The sequence below is a fragment of the Xylaria bambusicola genome (genome assembly GCF_022495145.1).
Source record: "Xylaria bambusicola strain CBS 139988 unplaced genomic scaffold F5B22scaffold_2, whole genome shotgun sequence".
NCBI lineage: Eukaryota > Fungi > Ascomycota > Sordariomycetes > Xylariales > Xylariaceae > Xylaria > Xylaria bambusicola.
In genome coordinates this window covers 631687-654673 of record NW_025953555.1, presented here as the reverse complement: position 1 = coordinate 654673, position 22987 = coordinate 631687, and the positions used below count along the sequence as shown (strand labels likewise).

General features: G+C 48.3%; 4 protein-coding genes across 4 annotated transcripts; 1 reads left to right on the top strand and 3 right to left on the bottom strand.

Annotated features, from left to right (window-relative positions):
* Positions 1 to 4290: 4290 nt before the first annotated feature.
* On the bottom strand, positions 4291 to 6104 carry F5B22DRAFT_153270 (uncharacterized protein). Its single transcript, XM_047969164.1, has one exon. It carries the CDS (start codon positions 5995 to 5997, stop codon positions 4534 to 4536), a length of 1464 nt encoding a protein of 487 aa, XP_047835686.1. The 5' UTR covers positions 5998 to 6104; the 3' UTR covers positions 4291 to 4533.
* A 7343-nt stretch (positions 6105 to 13447) lies between these two features.
* F5B22DRAFT_632834 (T-complex protein 1 subunit theta) lies at positions 13448 to 15209 on the bottom strand (the record flags this gene model as incomplete). Its single annotated transcript, XM_047976745.1, has 3 exons — positions 13448 to 13639; positions 13690 to 15082; positions 15151 to 15209. The coding sequence occupies 3 exons, from the start codon at positions 15207 to 15209 to the stop codon at positions 13448 to 13450; spliced, it is 1644 nt and encodes a 547-aa protein (XP_047835685.1).
* Positions 15210 to 16177: 968 nt separating this feature from the next.
* Positions 16178 to 18020, top strand: F5B22DRAFT_153154 (uncharacterized protein). Its single transcript, XM_047969163.1, has 3 exons — positions 16178 to 16299; positions 16799 to 17037; positions 17122 to 18020. Exons 1-3 carry the CDS (start codon positions 16284 to 16286, stop codon positions 17740 to 17742), a joined length of 876 nt encoding a protein of 291 aa, XP_047835684.1. The 5' UTR covers positions 16178 to 16283; the 3' UTR covers positions 17743 to 18020.
* Positions 18021 to 18539: 519 nt separating this feature from the next.
* Positions 18540 to 22936, bottom strand: F5B22DRAFT_632832 (uncharacterized protein; the record flags this gene model as incomplete). The annotated part of the gene is made up of 7 exons (XM_047976744.1): positions 18540 to 18613; positions 18731 to 19082; positions 19162 to 20408; positions 21584 to 22143; positions 22193 to 22316; positions 22453 to 22818; positions 22882 to 22936. The coding sequence occupies 7 exons, from the start codon at positions 22934 to 22936 to the stop codon at positions 18540 to 18542; spliced, it is 2778 nt and encodes a 925-aa protein (XP_047835683.1).
* Positions 22937 to 22987: the final 51 nt, after the last annotated feature.

The following is a 22987-nucleotide window of genomic DNA, read 5'->3' as shown; positions in this document are numbered from 1 at the left end:
CGTAGGGTTCTGACGCACGGTTTCCCTCGAATTCGCAGAGCCTCGGGAGGCGGATGATCGATGGGACGGCGCACGATGAGGCGACTGACGATAAGGCGCACCCAATAGATGACCTAAAAGGATCGAAGTAATCAGCAATGCGCAGTCATAGGTAAGACAAGGTGGCCGTGCTAATGGGTGTGTCTTAGGAGCTTCAAAGCATACGGTATCTATGACTGTGACTGGAACTAAATGCGTGTTACTTACTCTTTTCCGTATAAGATGGGCCACTGTTAGTACTAGCCCAGTCCTCTTGTTTCTTGCGCAGAGAGCGGAGCGAATGTGAGTCGGCGGGGTTAAACAGGTTGAGTTCCCGCAAGGCCGAAACCTGGCCCTCAAGAAACCGGTGCTCCTTAGACGAGGATCGATTACCAAACATGTGGCGATAAATACTAACAAGGTAAGAGATGTACTACTGGTAAGAAGGAAAAGAAGAAGGATGGATGTGGCATCCAAATGCAGAATGCGTGGGTCGTCCCAGTAAGTGGGTAAAGAGGTAAGATGGATGCGTGGTCGGATACCGTCACACCTCGTCGGGTGCCCCCTGGAAGACTGTTTCAAAAGGTGGTATCCTCAATGCCGTAACAGAGAAACTGGTAAAGGGCGATAGCACATGTCCTAGAAGCAATTCGCTGTCGCACGAAGTAGTGTGGTCTCGATGGAAGATGTGTATATGTGTGCTTCAGTCGGGTTGGATGATCGCCGGGTTACTTCAGAAACAATGCGCCCGCCTTCTAGATAGCGCTTCGGGATATGTAGGGTGATCAGCCAGTCGACCAAGCAAGGAGCAGAGACGTCTGGTGGTGAATCGCACAAGCAGCGAGTGGCTTGCTCGAGATACCAGCACAACGCTATTGGGGCGCGCAAGATGATGAGAAAACGGCCGAGAGAGCGTCCCTACGCTATGGCTCGGGTCGAGCTAGGTAGCCTGATGGCGTTCTGTCTGGGCAGAAAAGGGAAAAAGGGAAAAAGATGTTTCGAGCCGGATGGTCTTGGGCTGAGCGAAGCGAACGCCTGAAAAGGGAGAGGTCATCTTCTCAACGGTTCTTCGGCTCCTGGCGCAGACTGCCCTGGCCTTTGTTCGTCCGACACACCCCCAGTCAGCCATGGCGAGGTACTTATTCTACAGTACCGGTACACTACCTACTTAAGTAAGTAAGTAGGTATTGTAGCGTGCCAGAGCCAGGCAGGCACCACTCGGTCCCCGCTGCGCTACCCTGCCTGGGTGGGTAATTCAATGACCAATAGCTCGTCACGCCGTTAGGACATTGTCTGGACGTGGATGAGCAGAGATGGGCTTTGAGCGTTGGAAAGAGCTCCAGTCAGACTCCGGTAATAGCAAGGCGTGTTAATGCTCCTCAGCAACAACAGGGATACAGTGTGGCAACGGGAGCTCTGTCGCGAAACTATGCCAGAAACTAGGTACTTGACTGACTGCCTCAGTTGCCCACTTACTTGGCCTACCTCAAAGGTATCTGAGTAGAGAATAAGGGTGGCGACTCTGACTCAAAGGAGCGACGAAGCGGAAAAGGCAGCCAAGGACAGAGAGACAAAGGCGAAAATAGAGACTAGCACACCCCAAGACCTACTACAATCAATTGATGCGCCAACTAATTAGAGTACCTACCTTAGGTAGAGAGGAAAACGGCTGTCTGCCGCTATAATTTACCTATATTACCTAGTGGACTGTAAGCAGCGTACACTATCGAAAATGACGACTGGTAGTGTGCCTTGCCTTGCAGAGAGGTGTTAATGAGAGCTACCCGCATCTACTGTAACTCTAAGTACTTAACCTAATGTGGTAGGTATTCCGCTTACAAGAGCAGCTAGCTTGCCTATTTTGTGCGAGCATCTGCCCAGGCTACATACTACCTACTTCGTAAGTACAGAATCTATGGTACCTATCACTCTAGGTACCTACCTACACTACCTAGAGTAGTACCAACCCCCACCTACTTTGTACTGTAGGATATGATGCCTGGGTCGCTGCTCACATGGGACCCTTACCCCTCCACATCGATTCCTGGTCTGCCTCCCTCCCTTTCTCTACCTATATGTAGTGTAGGTACCTGTATAGATAGATACCTTAGGTACTTCAACTGTAAGGGTATCCATGTTTGTAGCGATCGCTCTCAGTGCATACCGGTAACCCTTCGTAACACTAATCCTGGGCTTCTTAAATGTACTTAAGTAATCTAGGTAGGAAAGTACTGGCATGTTGGTACTTGAGCCATTTACATACATGTAGTAGTAAGTAAGGTGTCACAATTGTGGAAGCTGCGTATCCGACTCTCATCACACTTGGCAGTTCTTACTCCTGCAGATGCATCGTCTGTGTGCTACAAGAAGCCCGGGTTGATAGGTATGGATAGCATGTCGCGCATGCTAGCTAGTACTTATAACTTATTGGCACTTACTCACTTAACTTGAGTTCAACCCGCTCATTGTTCTAACTGAAACATACTTGTGCTTAGGGTTAGTTACAAAGTTAGTTACAAAGATAGGTCCTTGACCTGTTTGGTGATGATATCCCTCGCTTATATAAGTATCTAATAGTAAGTACTCCGTAGTGTACATGTATAAGTATAGTATGTCACAGGTTGTTACGCTCCAAGTTGTGACCTGTGACTGAACTGGATAATGCATCATATTCACAGCAAGTACGGCCCTACGTATGCAAAGCCTAACTTGACGGATGACAATTACATGGGACGTAGCTCGAGTAGCCTCTATATGCAGAGGTATTTAGATTGTAGGAGTAGTAAAGTGAAGCCTTAGGTTGTAAGAAAAGACATGCTTCCCGCCTCATCGCTCATCGTAGTGTACATAGGATAATATCTAGACTTTGACCTAATAGAGAAAATACCGGAATTTCGGTAGAGCCCGGCGAGAGAGAGCAAGAGGGCCGAGGAGAGCCCCCTGACCCGGGCTACGGACCGGTGATACTAGGTACCTATACCTGCCTACCTACATATATACAGTATGTAATATGCGTAAAGTCTAGAGCCAGTCTTTAAATGGGATTAGGCTTCACGCAGTCCATGTCTCCGGAAATCAGAATCCCTGCGAGCAAAACTTTTGGGTTGCGAGGAGTATCAGACTACCGGCGACTGCAGTAGGCTACCTATACCTACCGTAGTGTGTGTAGTGTCATACGCCCGTGACAACCAGCGTCCCTCGGAAAAAAAGAAGATGGGGTCGCAGAGCCTTCGATGCACTGCAGATCACCAATCAGGACGGCAGTGAAGTTCAAAACACCACCTAGTAAGAAGTACCAAGAACTTACAGTAAGAGGATGCAGGTCTACTTACTTAAGTATGCTGGTGGCTTATGTGTATGCCATCTACACTACCAACATAAGATAGGCATACGATGGCGGATAGTCAGCTGGTATATAGCACGGTAGATACATTTTTAAGTACCTAAGCCAACGTTGTTTGACCGCTGAGATCTACAAAATCAGTGAGCATTGAATCTCTAACGGAGAATTACAGTGCACCAGGTACACGTAGATCTGACAGAAGAAAAAAGACCATACATCTTATGTCACCCAACCAAGTCAGAATACAACGTCCTCCAAGCTCAAGAAAACAAGGAGCCAACACTGCAAAGCAAACTCCTTACATCTGCATAGGATCAAGATGATAATGACAATATCACAATGCTAGTACTACAGAGTAGGTACTACTGTATGTAATAATGACAAAGTGTCGGCATGCTAATACCAGAGACAGTGGAGGTGCCCTCGTACCCACGTGTTACATGATGCACTTACATAGTAGTGTACCGGCAGTTTCGGTATGGTATGTCACACAAAAGCCCAGGTACCGGATTCCGAGCGTTCTGGCTGTCCAAATCAGATCGCGGCTTAGATTAGCCTTGGTCCTGACCTTACGAAGTAGCAACCCAGCGTCATCTAGAGTCATCCATCTAAGCCCATACATAGTAGAAGCGAAGACTTATACCCGAAATTCAATGTGCGCTACTGTACTCGGGAGGCCGCAGTGACAGAAACAAATCCAACCTGTTCTTAATGTAAGCCGCCCTTGAAACTTGGAATAGTAACCTGTCCTCCACAGTCTGTCCACAGTAAACGTGTATGAATATCACCAAGTTCGAGAGTATACCTAAATAGGTATGTGCTATCTAGGGAGTACACTTCCTGGAGGGTCTGCTAATGCGCCACAATCCGCAATCGAAGCCATCCTCAAAACTTGAAACCTTCAGCTCGGGTTTCGTAGGCACGTTGAATGCCGACCTGCCCAATTGTGTATTGTATATATAAATCTCCATGCACCGGCGACATCAACCCCGCCGTCATCTCATCTCATCATCTCATGTGAGTCGATCTATTAATATCTCTTTGTCTAGACACTGCGTCCTCCGTACGCGTATGCAAATCGACGATCCTTTGTAGCCGTCATCATTCATACTCAGGACTCAGTAGGTAGTGTACAACAGCCCTACCCCTCAGCCACCCACCCATCACCGTTATCAAAGGCGGTTAGCATGGAAGTTGTCATAGGCCATGAGCCACTTCGCATCCATCCCTTCCATCGCTGGCATACCAGCTCTTGTCAAACTGGCATTCACCCAAGTCAAAACCTCGCCAATGTAATCCTGTTCCCCCCGGAGCAAGGCGTGAAACCTGTCGCCCGGCTGAAAACGAGCTTTGCGTTCCCTTTGCTCAGTCTTCATTATGGAGTCGGCTGGTAGCTGAACATGGCCAGCAAACACCTTGGCCATCACCTTAGCTTGGAAATCAAACAGTGAAAACGTCGACACGAGAGCTGAAACACCGATGAACGCCAGCGTGGAGTCAGGGATGTAAAAAATATCTTTGTGGAGATTGTGTGTTGTATATCCGTCCGCCGTGATCAGTACCGTCTCGTCCGCATCTTCCCAGGCTACATGCGGCTGCTCCAAGCCTTCGAGGAACGGGTATGACGTAATGTAGCCCGTCGCTATCACCACATAGTCTATATCTTTCAAGGTCGTTCCATCTTCCAACACGACCTTGCCTGGAATCACACCTTGACTGTGCTCATCCCATGGAGCTTCCGACGAGTCGATCCCGTGTGCAATGAATTCGGCCACCATCGCAACTCTCGCGACCTCCTGCGGGAGACGGGGCCCGGTAAGGTCGTATTTCGACTCGCGCCTACTCTGGTATACCTTGCCGCCCACGGCGCAGACCTCACGTGCTATATCCAAGGCCGAAGCGCCCGCACCTACGAGCAGAACGGTTTTGTGCTTAAATGGTTCAGGCGTGCGATAGCTCTTGGAGTGAATGACACGCCCTGCGAAGCGAGCTTTCCAGCCTGACAGCCCAGGAGTATTCGGTACAAACGGGATATTGTAATGGCCACTGGCTACCACAACTCGGTCAAAGCTCTCACTTTTCCGTGAGATAGAGAATGTGTCAGCCTCTAATCGGAGTGTACTTGTCCTAACAATCCACTTATCTGCCGGCTTCGTCACGCTTTCTACTCGCGTATGAAATTGCACATTCTCTGTGACGTGGTACAGTCTGGCTATATCCTGTAGATAATGAACTATACGACCTTGATCGATGAACTCTTCTGTCCCCTCCACCCAAGGAAGGAGACTACTCTTCATTAGTGACGTCGGAACATTATTCTTCAAGCCGGCATAACATGGTCCTGGAGGCCCATGCAATATCAAGGCCTCATCTTTGCTCAGGTTCTCTGCGTCGACGTCTGCCCAATCCTGTGCTGGGGGAACAAGGTTGGGGAATGACGGATCTCGATCAACTCGCTCCTCGTAGCACCAAACGCCACCTATTCTATCAGTTCTCTCGAACACTGTCACCCCGAAGCCTTCTTTGAGGAGATGAGCGGCCGATACTACCCCACTAATGCCTGCACCGATCACGGCAACGTGCTGGATTGGGGTCCGGCCCGTTTCGGATCCCCGGGAATCGCCCGCTTTGTTCATCGTAGGCAATGAGATCAGTACCTAATATCCAAGTCTTCGAGATGCACAGCGGAACAAAATGTTCAACAAGATGTTTTCCTACACAGCGCATGCTTATACCATTACGAAAGCTAGCAGTCTATAAACAATGTCGTCAATTACCAATCTCATTGCGAAGAGAGCTCTCCAAATCATCACCATCGTAATGCTATATTGCGTGCTCTTAACATGTGCATTTACGTCGAACCCCGCCGTGACGATGCGTTTACGCTATTGGAATGGGAAAGAAGTGATAAACAAAATACTAATTGAGCCTCGTTGGCCAACACCTCTCTCAAGACATCATCCAGACATAGCAACGCTCCCGTTTCTTTCTTCTTCCCTCCCCTAGCTATCCTATGCCACAAGCTCGAAATGTTAGCTCGCCCGTACATAGAAGTATGTTTCGTCAATAACAAGATAAGTACTAGTAGCCCGCCCCCACAAGCAGCCATTCAAGATCAGAAACACTTAAACCAGACCAGACTGAAATAGTCCACTTGAGTGGAATTCACCTGCCTACTTCGGTATCGTGAAGACCTTGGCATGCAACGATAACACATGGCAGGGAGCGCCTCTCTCAACCACTCGGAAAGACACCATAGAGTACTCACTTGTAAGTAAGTATGGTTTGCAGGTTCCGGCTGTTCACTACTGTACGTAAGTATGGAGTGAAATGAATACAAGGGCGTCGTATCTCAAACCTCAGGCAGTGCTCAGGATCCAAACCCTCGTCATGACCAGCATAGGTATCAATACATAAGTATACTATGTATGGCCATACGATTGCGGAGTATACTAGACTGATACTGTCCTGAGTGGGTATACGAGTAGCATCTAATGTACTCTACTTACTGTATAATACCCCTGTTCTACATAGTAAATCTCGTGGGTTTGACAACTGGGCGTAGTCACACGTTAGGAAACATAGGTAGTGTAGGCACAGGCAGATACAGGTAACAGGTAGTATGGCGCTTGATTAGTAGTGTGATACGAATCGCTGGTGCTGCTGCCGCTACAAGCAAATACCACAAGAATGGGCTCATTGAAGGCAGAGTAGAGTAACGTTGCAAATTCTCTTGGTATTTCTTGCCTTGTCTACGCACTTGATAAGGTGAAGAGTCTTTCTATCGTAATATTTGACTATGCCAAGTTCTGCTAGATACGAACATATGAAAAATCAAGAGGCGTTTCCTTTGACCCGTTCCACAGGAGCTCGAAGGGATGCCCTCCACAGATGCAAACATAAAGAATGTACATACATAGTAGGTAGCAACGGTAGCACTAACGTCACAAGTCCAAAGCGTGCCCCTGAATGGGTGTACATTAAGAGTGGAACAGGGTCCAGTAGGGCATTGGTATCAGTACGTGTACATTACCAACGGTGCGCACAGATCAAAAGCTGCTTTTGAATATTTCAAGATCATCCCACTGCCCGCTCGCTCGCTTAGAAGCCTTTGCAAGCGAGCTTTCGATGAACATAATCAAAATTAAGCAATAGTTCTAGTGTTGAAATCTCTGCGGCGGCCGTCGTGACCCCGGCAATAGGTAGGTAGGTTGATCCTCTGACATGGATTAAACAGGCGAGAGGGCCGAGGGCCAACGAACCAAGAGTTCATCACCGGGGCCCCGAGGCGCCTTGACTTACATGTACAGGGGCGGCAGCACATGCAATGAAAGAGGTAGGTACAGCTAAATATCTGGCAATATTAATGTTAAAAAAAAATTTTAATTACTATAGTGTCTATTAAGAGAGAGTGATCTCGGTAACTTTTATCGAAAACGACAATGGGTATCATCAGTGACAGGCGGGAACTGCTCAATAAGCATCTTACCTAATATATTGGCAAGTTCAGAGTGATGCCAGGGCAGGTAGTTGCACCATAGGTCATTTAGACGCGTACCTACAGTAGTCTTCATTTCCTTTGTCCTAGTCAATTTGATAAGAAATCCTACCATGGTCTCCCTACCTCTATGAATGTACTTCTAAGTACCTAATAGTGTATGCATCATAGGTAGTGGTAGGTACTCTGTATGGTCTCGATATCTACACGTACTGCTGTTTACTATGTATGTACTGTATGTTCGACGGCATTCACGGCTCGGCTAGTAGCAGGGTGAGAGGAATGGGCAAGCTACTACTTCGAAACGGCTACACTAGTTGTATTCCTTCATGTTTCTAGCTTGACGCCTGTTAGTGGCGGTCCTCAATCGGGGAAAATTACTTGAGTCTCGACCGTTGCACTGAGCAACGAGATGCTTCTACACTAACTCGGAATGCTTGATCTTGGTCCGAGTACGGTGGATAAGGCGATGTGGGTTGGCCGTTGACGTTGACATTGACATTGACGATGGCGATGGCGATGGCGATGGCGAAATCAATTGTCCGAACACGCCAGAGAAGCCTTTAGCGTATGTACTCTGTACTGAGCACTTACCTAGGCAGTTCATCCTCACCTGGGACATGCGTCACATGCGGTCACATTGTGTGTGACCTGTCAAGAGCAGTAGCGTAATCATCATTCCTACTTACCCAGATTGTGTATTCCTACTCCCTTATGTTGAGGCTTTTCGTGCTCAGTCGATTAACCCCCAATTCAGTGCTTACATTACATACATAAGTACAGTAGACAGGTTATGTCCGTAACTAACACCCAGCTCGGAGAGTTATTTGCATTGTACAGTACCTAGCTATCCGTATCTGTCTGTACTATACCCATGTAAACCACGACATCTCGGTACCATCTTCGAGCAGAAGCAGGAATGCGCTAACCAGTTGTAGGACGTTTCCAGGCTCTCGACGTTCCTGAAATTGTGGGCTCAAGCGCTTACTTATCTTCTGCAACTCAGTATCTCTACAATTGTACTATGCAAGTACTTAAGCTAGGTAGGTCCACGACCCCATTTACTATACCTAGGTATTGTAGTGTACATCATCTCGGCTTCTTTTGCTGGGGAAGCGTATACGAGACCAGGGGTTTTTCGTGTGGTGTTAATGTAAGCAATGTATGTGTAGGGAGTGAAAGCTTCACTTATACCTACCACACAGAGAAAAAGCAACCCCTCATACCCCTCTCATATAATACCGTAGTATATGTGCCCTCTTATTGTACCTACAGTAGTAATGTAGTATAGGTAGTTCATCCCGTTCCTGGAGGATCGATGGCCAGGCACTGGAGTCTTAATAGAGCGTTCAGTATGATTGATCTACAAGCTTGGTATTCTGAACTCATGCCCTTTCTATCCTTATGCGCTCGCACTTGTCGCCGCTCTATCGTTGTGTGGATCATCTTGCTCAACGCTTTGGAGTAAGTAAAGTCTGGAGATATGCCCCATTTTTGGTCTACATACCTAGTACTGATGTCGACCATGGTAGGCGAAAATAATACAAGAATCCGAGTCAAGTCGTTACATCGTTCAATCATGGCGTTGCAACCCTCGCTCACCGCCACTACCGAGTGTAGGTACTCATAGATAATCGTCGTCACTAGAGCGAACAAAACTGTTTCTGTTCCTGCGTTCTACGATCGACCTGGCTGTACTTCGTAAGTAATGCTATACCTTGGTATATTACAAGAACCCTATTGCACTAAGCTCACCTCTTTCTTTTTTCGTTATCTACTATAAGCAGGTACTTATTAAGATCCCCCATCTGAAACCCCACGTTTCTTGTGCCGGAGGATGGATCTCACTCATATATAGAGAATATCGAATAATGTCTACTATACCTACATAGTATATGTCAGGTATTCCTGACCTAGATGCTCTAGGCATTGTCTTATCAGGTTTGATCTACCATCCCATGTCAAAGAAACCAGTCCCAATGTGGGAAGTGCGTGGGATCGTGTGTCGGCAGTGGTAGTCGACGATGATACAAACCTTCACCGTTCCTTAGTACCCGTCATGAAGGGGAAACCCGCCTAGGGAGTTATACGCCATGGAGCCGTGATGATTCAAGCCGGTTTAAGCAGGTGGCTCGTAGAGTTCTCTTTCTGCATCGTACACTAGCTAGCTTCGTGAATATCTCCGCCGGCTAGAGTGTTCGATCTCCCCCAAATGCCGCTTCCCACATCCCGTCTGTCTCGGGTAGGTAGTTAATTCCCCCCTCCCCTCCCCCATTAAGAGCTCCCTCCTAAGAGCACGTGGCAATCGGCGTCGATGATGCTTACTACTATAACTATCCTAGCAGCGGAGGATTTTGCATATTTACACTCGGTAGATCATTTGATGGTGAGAGTGAACTCTTGAAGTCTCACCGACCATTTGACCAATTGGCTTGAAATTAGGGGAACTGGACACAATACATATTGTACTAACATCTGTGCCTTCGTTACCACGAGCCAGCATTGGCCGATTTACAACTACAGGCCAAGTAGCATAGGTAATATACGGGCAGGTAGCCATCTGGGGGGGCAACATGTTGCATCCCGGATGCATAATCTGTGCTCCCGCTTTCAGCTGAGCCATGTGCCAGGTCAAGACCGGCATAAAAATGGACATATGTAACGAGAGCACAATTTAGCAGATATCCAATGAGGGCCATTTGATGCACAGATGCAAGTGCTCAAGGCATAAAAAAGTCTTACCACCCACACACATCGTGGCGACTACCCCTTCCAACCGTCGACGATGTCAGATGAGAGGAGAGGGTGGACGGAGAGCTAACTCGGCGATCCTGTACCTACCACACCTTGAATCGTCTTGCTTCGGGACTGTGTGGCGATACGGAGGATGTCTGATCCCACCCAATCAGAATTTTGTGGGAAAGCAGCATCGCAGGGGGACTCGCGGTCGTGGGATTCGATATTGCAGCTTGAAGACAATCCTTCGGGAATCCGTCTAACCCCCCCTTCGCTCCACGGATAACAGTAGACGCTTAACCAAGCACGCATGGAATGCTGCCGGCTAGGAAGTCCTGCCGGTCACATCTGTGCTGTGGCAAAGGGCGGGTTTGACGGAGAGATGCTCAGTAGCACACGCAATCTACGCGTTACCAAGAGCCGTGTGCAGATAAGCTAGGTATTCCTAAGCCTGTACCTGCAACGCCTTAAATGATTTACATGTATTAATTGCCTTATACTGTGTAGGTATCATGAAATATTCTAGTCCTGCATCTAGGGACTGTCCGTCTTGTCCCACACCTGCCAGGCAACAGAATGGCACAGCATATTTGCACGTAGTTGGCTGCCTCGCTGGATAAATCCACCTACGCCTGTCGGACATCTGCAGAATATCTGCGTTCCTATTTCCATGATATGTATGTTGGGCGGTACAGATAATAGTAACTACCTAGGTACATGCGTAATAGATACAGCCGGACCTATAGGTATCCACGTACTTATATCCATAGGTGTCGGCATGTTATCAAGATCTGTGCCGTACAGGAATCCTGAAGGAAGCTTTGGACATCGAGCAGTCTAATGTACGGCCCTTCTCACCCTCCAAGGGGAAAAGCAAACTACCAGTAGTCATCCCGCACCCCTGTGGCACGTGGTTCTGTCCGGACTCTATGGCGCCTCATTCGTGCAGCACCTATCTGCATATTCCAAAGAAAGATGATGATCAAGCCTTCAAACAGGTCAGATGGAACCTCTTACGCTCACAGAGAGTCCTGCGCCCACCAGCCTACTGCACTTAGATGAGGTGTGTATCTTAGCTCGCCACCATCAGGTGAACATGTTCAATGTCAGAGTAGTGATGTAGGTATGCACCATCATCATAGATGAATGAAGATCGTATCTCATTCGGAATGCGAACGCTGCTTGAATTTCCTTTTGTTTTAGTCTTTCGCAGGAGATACGATCACCGGATCAGCTCCATCCACAGTAGTCCAACTGTATGTACGTGCATATATTTAGTAGCATCAATGTTACGGATGTGGTTGCAATGGGATGTGGGATTGCAAGTTAGCAGGCTGTCGCCTCACTACAACCTCCATCGTAATTGTATCATTGGAGACTTGACGCCACTGCTTGGGTAACCTGCCTGGCCCGTTCTTGATATGAGATACACTCCATGTAGAATAACTTCCAGGTGACCGTGAATAAGCTGGTGGAAATCCCCGGTCCCGCGAAGTAAGAATTCTTATCAGATATTGTTCACACTTGTCGGTATACAAGACACGGATCAGATAGAGGGTGCAAGGATGGGCCGGCTCTTTGTTCATAAGCAACGTGTCTCAAACTAGATAATTACGACACTGCCCAGAAACTTCCAGAAGACCGTGTTGCTCACCATTGGTTGGTGGTGTCTAAGGTTCGACACAAATCAGTCCCCATGATCGTATATAGGCATACTGCTCATTTCATCACTGGGGTTTGTGATTGTTTATTTCAGAGACATATAGTACTATATGTAAGTGTTACAAATCGCCGTGAAGCCATAAATAAGTTATGACAGAGCTAGGTGTATGATTACCCTGTCCCCCTCTGTTATCCAAGAATTAGGTGCTTTGTGCTAGGCCTTCAGGGATGATGGGAACAAGCTTGAGCATAAGTATGAGCATTGCCAAGTGAAGGTCCGTATATCACTACAGGCTTGTGTTCGGGAATTATCAGTTGCAAGATCGCCACGGCAGAGAAACGGAATCCGATGAGATCTATGCCATAGATGCCACCCTCAATAGAAGTCTCCCCCCCTTCGAGAAACCCAATGTATTCCGCGTATGTGTGATGAAGGAACAGTCACGGCGTTTACTAGCACTCTTCCTTATGATTGCTACTTGAAACTAATGTTTTAGCATCGAAGCCTCAAGAAAAACGACTTTCGGTACCCCCTGAAACCAATTACTGTCACGGATTGCGCCACGTTCCCCGACTTTTGTAAGGGAGGAATGTGACTCATCAGCGCGAATTTCTAGGATGATGCACCATAGAATGCAATCACGGAGGAGTTGAATTTCGGAGACCCCTCCCTCCTTGATGGCCGGTATGTGCTAACGTTTGATAACTTGATCTCTCTCTGGAGACGTTATTTGCCCTGGATCTTGGTTTAAGTGGTGGGAGACCTCTCGGTTGAGAAGCTTAAGATGGCTGCGTCGCACTGTGGTTATCGTGATATTGACACATTGAGGGCTAGATTGAATGTGCCGGGGGATCATGTTTCTAGCGTTGTCATGAAAGAATAATCAAGGCATTAAAAGTGAAATTTGCTTCTCCCAACGCAGGTGGCGTTGGAATACAGACACAGCATAAACTTATTCTCGGGCTCCTTGTTTGATTTGACAACATAGCTATTCAGAGTTTGTTCTGTTCAAAAACTCGGCTACCGTTGGCTTCTCTGCCTCCGTCACAATATGGGTTAGGAACACAAAGTCCACAGTGAAAGCGACACGTTGACAATGATGAATTCTTGGTATCACAGGCGGTATTTCTATGTCCGTAGCTAGAATTTTTAAAACCCGATAGAATCCCCTTATAAGCACCTTGTACCTTTAATCCTCATCCCAGTTTGGGTTGGGCCCTGGAGGCTTGGGGCCACCTGCTTGCCTTGAGACTATGATCTGGTCGACCGAGAGCACAGTTCGAGCCGCCTCAGTTGCTAGTTTGATCGCCCAGGATTTGCTGACCAAGAGGTCTAATATACCCTCCTCCTTAGCGTCAAGGGTACCGGTGCTGTCATCATTCTGTTCAATGTTAGTTGAGAAGCTGACAGACAGAACATTACAGCACTCACTTCAATGTCGACGCCAGTGGTCCAGTCGTCCTTTTTGTGATGAGCTGTATAAAGCCTGCTCAATACTTCTGTAGCATCGAGGCCAGCGCTCTCTGCTAAAGTCCGTGGGATAACCTCAAAGGCTTCGCCGAATTTCCGGATAGAGTACTGTGGTAGACCAGGAGTCTTTTCACCAAACGCTTGTATGCGTCCAACTAGCTCGATTTCCGTTGCGCCAGCACCAGGCACTAACCGGGGATCACGGGTTATGGCTTTTACCACATTCACGCCATCGTCAACTGCTCGTTCCACATCGTCCAGGAAGTTTTGGGTAGCGCCCCTCAGTACCAAAGTAGCTGTCCTTGTTACTTCGTCTTCTTGTCTAAAGACGGTCACACGATCACCGCCAATTTCAAGCGTCTCAACAACGTCGACATTTCCTGTCTCGTCCGGCATTGGAGCGCCTAATCTCGCTAGAGGGGTGGCACCCACCACACGACAGAGTCGCCGTAGTTCGAATTTACTCAAGATCTTGATGCAGAGGATGTCATAGCGGTTGAGGTAATGCATTGCAAGCTCCCCTACTGTAGAGCCGGCAACGACCACTCTTATCCCCGCGTCATGGAGTTCCTTGATGGCCGTCTCGAGCTGCTCCTCCTCGCCCTTTGAGAATTCCATCATCTCCTTAGCATTGTGGAGCAAGACGGTTCCCTTGGTCTCCGTCTGACTTATGTCGATGGGGCAAGAAAATACGCCAACCCTGGCCTTCTTTGCCTTTTTGACAGATCCATCAGGCTCTCTTGGGAACACCATGCCCTTCACAACCCGACTTTGCTCTAGACTTCCACCCATGATCTTGACGACTCGAACGTTGTCGACATTGAAGTTGACTGGGTTCTTGGGCATGACCGCCAAGACGGCCTCGGCAACAAGGTTAGCTAGGATCTCTTCGTTTCCATTCTGCTTGCTTGCCACGACCGTTCGGATAGCTTTGCTCAGCTCCTCTTGGTCCTGGATATCCCCGACTTTGTCTACAGCCAAGTCTTCTAGAGCTTCTAGGGCGAATGTCTGAGCGCGTTCATAGCCGGTGACAATATCAGCAGTTTTCAGACCCATGCGTAGAAGGTCCTCGGCTTTCTTGAGAAGCTCGCCGGCTAGGATAATGACTAAGTTGGTGGCATCGCCCATCTCGGCCTCCTGCTGCTGGCTGGCCATAACAAGAAGTTTAGCAGCAGGGTGAACAACATCGAGTTCTTTTAGGATAGTGGCGGCGTCGGAGGTCAGGATCATCTTCTGTAAGTGGTTTATGACGATCTTATTGCGGCCATAAGGGCCAAGTGATGTCTGGACGGTGGAAGAGATGGCTCGGCAAGCATCGATGTTTCGTAGGACGGCGCCATCTTCGGAATCGTAGCTGGAGAAGAATTAGGAATCCCGAGTATAAATCTGGCATGGTGGCATGGTGGGGGTTTGTGATCATACTTGTTGTAGCCTTGTTTGAACAACCCGGCATTGGGGGCGCTGGGGATGTTAAGAGACATTTTGACGAAGCCTCCCACTCTCGACCTTGGCCTTTTATTTTCTGGTGTTGAGTTATGGTCCTGGCTGCCTTATGCTGAGTATCAAAAGGAGAGGGCAGCGGTATGGCGGTTGTTGTGTTGCAAAAAATCAGTGGAGCTATTACAGGTAGGTAGGTAGGTAGGTATTGGATGTACCTACCTAGCTCTCTTCTAAGCTTGTGCAGACCTGTGCTACATATCTACAGTACTGTAGATATCTATGCAGGTATGGAGGGGTCTTATCTTATCATCAATCGATAACAGTTCAACGTAGACTTCCAAATCAACCAGTCCAATTCCCATATTCAAAGCTTTTGCGCAAGACTAAAATCAGTCAATCTACAAATTTCTCAACTTAGATAGCCAGTTCTATACCATTTTGGTATATTCATATGATCTCGATTTATAAGTGTCAGAGAGGTATCCACGGTATAAGTATGGTACTAGGTACCTTGCTTCGAAAAATATCTGGCTTCGCAGAGCCCAAGTACTCTTTGTACCACCGCTAGACAGTACATATCCCAGCGCACCTAGGTACATCTACCTACATATCTAGTATGTACTTACGTAGGGTACGTACCGGGCTAGAATGTTCAGTTCAATATCCAGGTTCACATACGCCAAACAACATCCATGGGGCCCATTACCTAGACTAGCACTCCAGCCAAGCAAGGTTCCATTTGCGAAAGCTTCAATCAAGGATGCATTGAATACCTACTTCCAGCCTTGCCCTCAAGAAACGCGCCGGATTTGTTGCGCACTCTGCCATTCCGTCCTCCTCGCTTTTCTCTCTCACATCTTACTCCCTCCTTCTCGGCCCCCAATGCGCGTCACCGCTCTCTGATCGCTGTTTGTCTTTGGCGCCCTCTTCAATACCCATCCTTGCTTGTCATTTACATACCATCCATCCATCCATCCATCCCCGACGCCAACTTTATCCACTCAAGCAACAGAGCTACTCCTCCATCTGCCAATTGCACCTTTGGCCGACGACACTCTCCTATCCTCAACACATAACGCGCTATTTTTCGAGCTTGCCATTCCTTGCGTCGCGAGATGGCTCCTCAAAACTGTAAGTCGAATCTGCAACCCTGCAGATCTGAAGATGCCTTCTCGCCTTCAACTCGATTCCCTGTTGTGCCCAACTGCCACGCACCCCAACGACAAAAGCTGAATACACCCCCTAGCCATCATGAGGTCGGGGCTCCGGTGTTTGTTGATGGGATGTTGGGTCGTGCATGGCGCACCCTAGATGTGTATGGGTTATGCGATTCTGTCGGGGATACGCGTCTTAGCTACCTCCAGTAACAGGCCTGGCGCACTAACACGTTTTTTCTCCATTTCCACATCGTCGCAACAAGTTCGCGATTCCCGTATCACTGTCACCAGGGACGCTGAAGTGATGTGGCTGTATTCAGATGATCTGGGAAGCCAGGCTCTCCGGACTAGACACTGTTCATGTGAAGTTCGCCTATGGCAAATGGAACCACCGGGCGAATCATTATCCACACTATTCTTTCGCCCACAGGTGCTAGGACTAATAGACTGACACTCTTCTTTTTACACAATAGCACATCCTCCTTCGTTACCTCCAACGGTCGAGGAAGCCTACCGACGAAAATGCATTCAGCTAAAAGAACGATCAAAAGAGATTGAGGACGAGAATGACGCGTATAGACTACGACTTTCCAGACTCAAGCGGCAGATCCAGAAACTACGCCTCGAACGAGCTCTGCTCTTGGATCAGATCTCAAAACGCACAAGCACCAACGTTGAAGATTCAGAAGGCAGTCCTAGCCCCCCACCCACTGTACGTGGAATTACAGCACAATCCCCGATGCCATGTCCTTCAACTAAATATATTATAATCATTGTATGCTGAACAAATATCTAGCCGCAAGACAAACCGCTTCGGACGAAACGAGGTCATCGTAAGCCATCTCTTTTACCCAGCAACGATGGCGGAAATACATTGGGTGCAACGTTCATCAGCCAACACCTCAAGACCCTCTCGCCCAGCTCAGATGGTTTCTCACACTCGCAATTAGAATCACAAAAGGAACATGGCCGTGCTACCAATGGGATGGCCAAGCCACCAAAACGTCCTAGTAACGCATTCGAGATCTACTGTAACGATACTCGACCCTTACTCCAGGCACAGCACAAGGATGCGATCGCGGCTGGCGAGTTCCGAATTGAAGAAGAGTTGGCGCGTGGCTGGAAGGATCTCGCGGAGAAGGAGAAGGAAGAATTCCAAGCACGGTATGAACGAGAGCTCATTCAGTGGAAGGAGGCTCGAGAGAGCTTCAAGCAGGGCGTTAAGGATGCCGCTGCGCGATCGCGCGCCCGCGAAAGTCGGACTGGCCGTGGTGGCCGACATCGATTCTCGGAGGTCCACGACGAAGAAGATGCAGATGATGACCAGGATGTTGAGATGGCTGAGGCAGAGCCTGAACCTGGCGCCGAGCAAGATTCGGATCCGGAGACTGAGGTTGACCACGACGCTGCGGAGTAGAAGTGGAGCGCGTGGAAAGACCAAAATCGTCGGTGGAGGTAGGGGGCACCAAACAACCGAACGCTTCATCTCTAGGGACTGAGATGTTTTCAAAACTGCAAGAGTTGCGGCGCGTAATTTGCATTTCAAGTATTACCCAGGTTATGTTATAAAAGGCGTTGGGCAAGCAAGGCATTGGCTCTGGCTCTGGGAATGGACATACTTTCTTTGCCCGACACAAGAGGAAGGAAAGAACGAAGATGCTGTAACAATATTATTAAGATTCATCAGATGGCGTGAACTAGAATTACACAACTACCGGGTGCCGGGAGCACATGAGTATGAAGAGATCGACATAGGTAATGCGGAACTCATTATTTCCTTTTTTGAAACAACTATATTACTGTCTTCAAGGCATTCTTATTGTGCTACTCTTCTAAATAGAACCCAAGCGTTTCCTGTTGGTAGTGCTGTGAAGCTTCATTTTTCTCTTTTTTGTTTTTTTCTCAAAGAAAGACCCGTCTACGCCAAGTTGCGAAATACCAACGCTGGGTACCTAACTATCTGACAGTGACTATGATTTCTTGGTATTCAGAAAGGGAACGCAAACAAGTAGTAGCAACGACCACTACAATAGCAACAATAATAAGGACAAACAAGTCAAGGCCGCCCTATGCCAGAACCAACCCAACCAACACCATGGCTGTTGTTAAAATGCTGCGTGTACGGAAGCGGAAGATTGCGGAAAATGTAAAGAGACGCCGTCAGATTCTCCCTTTATGAGGCGTCCAGAGGTGGTGTAGCCGCCATTGTATGTCCTAGACACCTGCGTACAGATCGACGACTATGTTGATAGCAGCGACGAGGATCTCAGCGGCAATTAGAACAATAACTATTAGACCATATATCAGTGAAAAATGTTCTCTGGTGGCGGGTATCCCCACCGCTTTTCATGCCCAAGCAATATTGGATATAGAGATAGGTAGAAAGGGGCTAGATAAAGACTCACCAATCCATTCCAGCATCTCACCGTGCCCATGACTTAATTGGTCCTTTAGTACGGCGAGCAAATCAGCAATCACATCCAGACGCTCCGTTAGCAGGCCAACGCGCTGATCCATCTCCAAGTAGCTGCGGACGGCTTGGTAGACAGGTTCGAGATGTGGCTCAACCCAGAAGAGCTCGGGCGTATCTAGTAGGCTTCCGTTCAGATGGATATTAATACGCAGAATGAAGAGCTCGCCTATTTGCATGTTGATCTGTGTTTGTGACAGTGCTATCTTGCCTGCCAGTGCGATCTGGGTCGGAATGTCTTTACATGCATCTATCGTCGATGCTAACAACTCTTCGAAGAGAGAGGTCTGCATTTCATCGCATTAGTCAGTACAATCAATCTCGATTATAGAGGCACTAGGTGGATTCAGAGAGAAGTCTGCGTACCTTGACACTTTGCGCCAGAGCATGCGATATCGCCAACTTAGTCATGTAATTTCCCCTATCCCGTAACGTAATGAAGTCGTTATATATACGCGCCTGATATTCTCGGGTATAATAGAAATTAAAACATTCCGTCTCGACGTCATCCGGATCCAACTTTTCGAGTTCGAATTTAGCGATATCCTTTAAAAACCGTTGCTCGTGCGTAATTGACATGCCCCATATTACCACAACACCATAGTCGAATAGGAAAACCTCAGGTGTGTGCACATGGGTATCAAAGTCGGCATCTACCGTATGCGAGCGTGAGTGGTCCATCACGCTTCCCTCTGGATAAGCTAGATCATTGTTGGCGTCACGGCCGGGGTTAAAGGAATGTTCCGGTTCGTGGCCATGTTCTTGCTGCTGAGCCCGGAAATCAGCTAGGGCGCCGCGCTGGTATGCATCAGAATGGTCTTCGGCTTGCAGTTCGCCAGTAGAATGGCGTCTTTCATGTACGTATACAGGTCGATCTCTGTGCTCTTCAAACAGCTCTGGCCTTTGAGTGGGATGTGACGGTCCGTAGTTGTATGGTGAATAGATGCACTCATCTATTAGCTTTGGGTTTGCCCCTTTTGATTTTCCTCGGCCTTTGAGAAACCGCATCAAGTTTTCCATCTGGTATTTGTTTGCCGTACAATATGCGGTGACTCGTGGAAGTCTCTCGCGGTCTGCTTTCCCTAACCTCGCCGCATCCCGCCTAGCCATAGGATCTTTGATACGTGTGTATTGCGAATAAACATCTCGGTTGCTCTCCTCGTCCAGCTCCTCCTCCTCTAGCTCAGGGTTCGGGAGTAGTTTCAACTTCTCGGCAGTTTTTGAGCTCCGTTGCGGCCCCATCTTGGGCAAAATGGCTGGGGGAAGGGCATTAAAGACAGAGCCGTGGCTGTTCCGGCGACGTAATCGGTTGTTGAGAGCAGAAAGCATTGGTGGGGGGCCAGCCGGAGAACTCCCCGACGTGAAGGGGCGCGTTGCTCGTACATTGCTAACAGCTTGTGTAGAACCTGGCGAAGAGCTCAGAGATGGCGGCTCAGGATCGATGGTCCTTGAGACAGGGTTTGGATTAAATGTGACGTTACGAATTGTCCGCGGGCGAGCGGTGTCTTGCCGCAGAAGCGGTGTCCTCTCTGAGCTTGCACTTCCAGAGCTTGCCGATGGAGAAGCCATTGGCGACAAAAGAAGCGAAAAGACGCTTTTATAAGCTCTCCAGGCTGGCAACCAAACCCATACGTAGGTGCGCCACCGTCAGGAAACGAGGTATCGCGGCAGGCTTAATTGCACCTGGTATTGCCATATGGCAAGCAACGGCCCGTGGACTAAATCTAGGCAAGGAACTGGAAAAAGGAAACAATTGAGATTCTCCGGGATATCGGAATTGTAGATTGCTGGTGGGAAAGCTACGTTTTGTTCTCACATGGAAAAGATTCAGTCAATATCTGCCCACCTGCACCCAAGAGGTCACGGCTCAGCAGAGCTACAGCGTGTACTACCCGTTGTAACAGTACCCATTTCGCAAGCGACTCTTTGGCGCTACAACTGGGTACATGTACTCTGATGTACACTACTGCCGAGTAGTCCCGTACATGATAATGACGTTGGGTTCTTCCCAGAATGGTTACTGAATGGTACTTAGCTAAGCCCAGACAGGCCTGGCGCCGCTAACTACCTACCTACTGTAGGTATTATGTACAGGTCAGAACAGGTGCCCTCAACGGCTGATCGATCACTTGCAGGCTCACCACCTGCTTTAGGTTAAGAGATGAAAGTTCTGATTGGTCTGATGAACCCAGCAAGTGGCTTTGCGGGGAACCTTCAACGGCATCAAATCCCATTGACAGACCATTGATTCAGGTAAAGATAGGTAACAAGACTTGAAAGCAAGCAAGTAAGCAAGCAAACAAGCAATCTACAACCCGGGTCAGTCTATTGAAACAACGTCAACCCCAATAGCGTTGTGAGACTGTCTCGCTGGCCAGGCCTACGTACATAGTGTATAGTGAGAATACTACCTATTCTCAATGTCTCAGATTTGAGCTCTTCCCACAATCGTGTTCAGCCAAACCTCTTAAGGCGTATCTACTGCAGCAAAAGCGAGAATGGTCAATTTTTATGTTTTGAGGGATTAACTGGCGGTATATAATGGTCGTCATAATTCGTAAGTTTACGGCTTCCTTCAGCCCTCGATGATCTTGGCCTCTATCTTGAAACCAGCCTCGTCCAAGCGATCTATGAACCCTTGACCAAGACAAGCGGGCGTATAAACCCCTCCACCAAACTCGATGCTATCCTCTAGGAGTGTTCGGGCTGCTTGTGCCAGAAATACACCCGTGACTATGTTTTCATTAGGTCCAAAGTGTACGAAAATGGCTGTTTTGGGCATACTTACGCGAATACATGCTCCCTTGGAACCAGGCACGGCATAGTGCCTGCTTTCCTGGAGCTGGCTGTATGTCCGGAATAGCAACGCCTCGATACTCTATGTAGTCATTGGCCGAATCCTCTTGTGTCGGGCCCTGGCCGGGCTGGAAAACGAATCTACGCATGAGGTTCCGGAACGGAGCGCAGAATGCGAGGAGAACGCCGCCTACTAATAAACCGTAGTGCATGGCCATGGCACTAATGGTGTTTCTGGTTTTGGTAAACTCCCGGTACGTAAAATTAGGCCCGTAAGCATTCTTCCGTAAGGTTGATTCTTGTTGGAAGAGGCCCCAAGTGCGTTGTACCACGGCGGTGTCAGTCCCTGCCGTTATGGACGTTGACTGAAGACCAAGATTCGGGATATAATAGGCCCCTGTTAATAGTGACAGAACCGATGCCTTAGGCGCAGGTTTTGAATTGGGAATAGGCGATAAAGCATATGGTTTGTGAGATTCCGCCACTTGTTTGAAGCTGAAAACTTCGAACAAACCGAGAACACTAGCTAATGTGCCTCCTGAAGGCGCGGAACTAGTCGGTGTCAGTGAGAGGTCCTCTGGTTTCATAGAATGAAACATACTGAATCTCGTGGAGCGAAACGACAACGTCACCAAGGGACGCGGACAGCTTCGACTTGATGAGCAATGCTAAGGAAAATGTGACTAAGTCTGGAGGTCCTGATTCGACAGCCGATTGAGGAAACACTGAAACACACCGAGTTAGCAACTAGTTCTGAGGAGGCGAACCTGTCTCGCAACATATCGACCACCTGGATAGGGAAGTTTTGCACTCTCGGTAATGAGACGAAGGGTAGGATAGAACAGCCAGAGAGATACTCACTGCGTGCTCCACTAGCTTTGGCGGCTGCACCGTACTTCTTTATCATCTCTGCGTGCCACACAGCCTCACCAGTGCAATCAACATAGTGAGTGCCGGCCTCAGCACATGCCTTAAACGCATACTCGCCATATCTGCTATAAGGACCAACGGTTGTTATGAGAATGAATGTCTTCTTAGCCAGGGCGACTAGGTCAGCGTCATTCAGGCTGCATACCTCCACCTTGGGCGGTTCACGGTCCGGATTCAGGTCTTGACATGTTTTTACGACCTTTTCTAGCTTCTGTGCGGACCGCCCAGCTACGGCCCACTTGGTATTCGTGGGAAAATGGCTAGCGATAAATTCAGCAGTTAGCAGTCCAGTGTAGCCTGGCAAATATCAGCTTAAGGCGGATTCCGGGTGTTTGACGGGTCAACAAGGAGGTTATATACCTGTTGCACCATAGATAACTACGTCGTACTGACGAGAGTGCTTCTTGAAGGGCATCACGGCGAAAGGCGGAGGATAAGAAGCGGATGGAAGCTGGAAAGTGTAGTT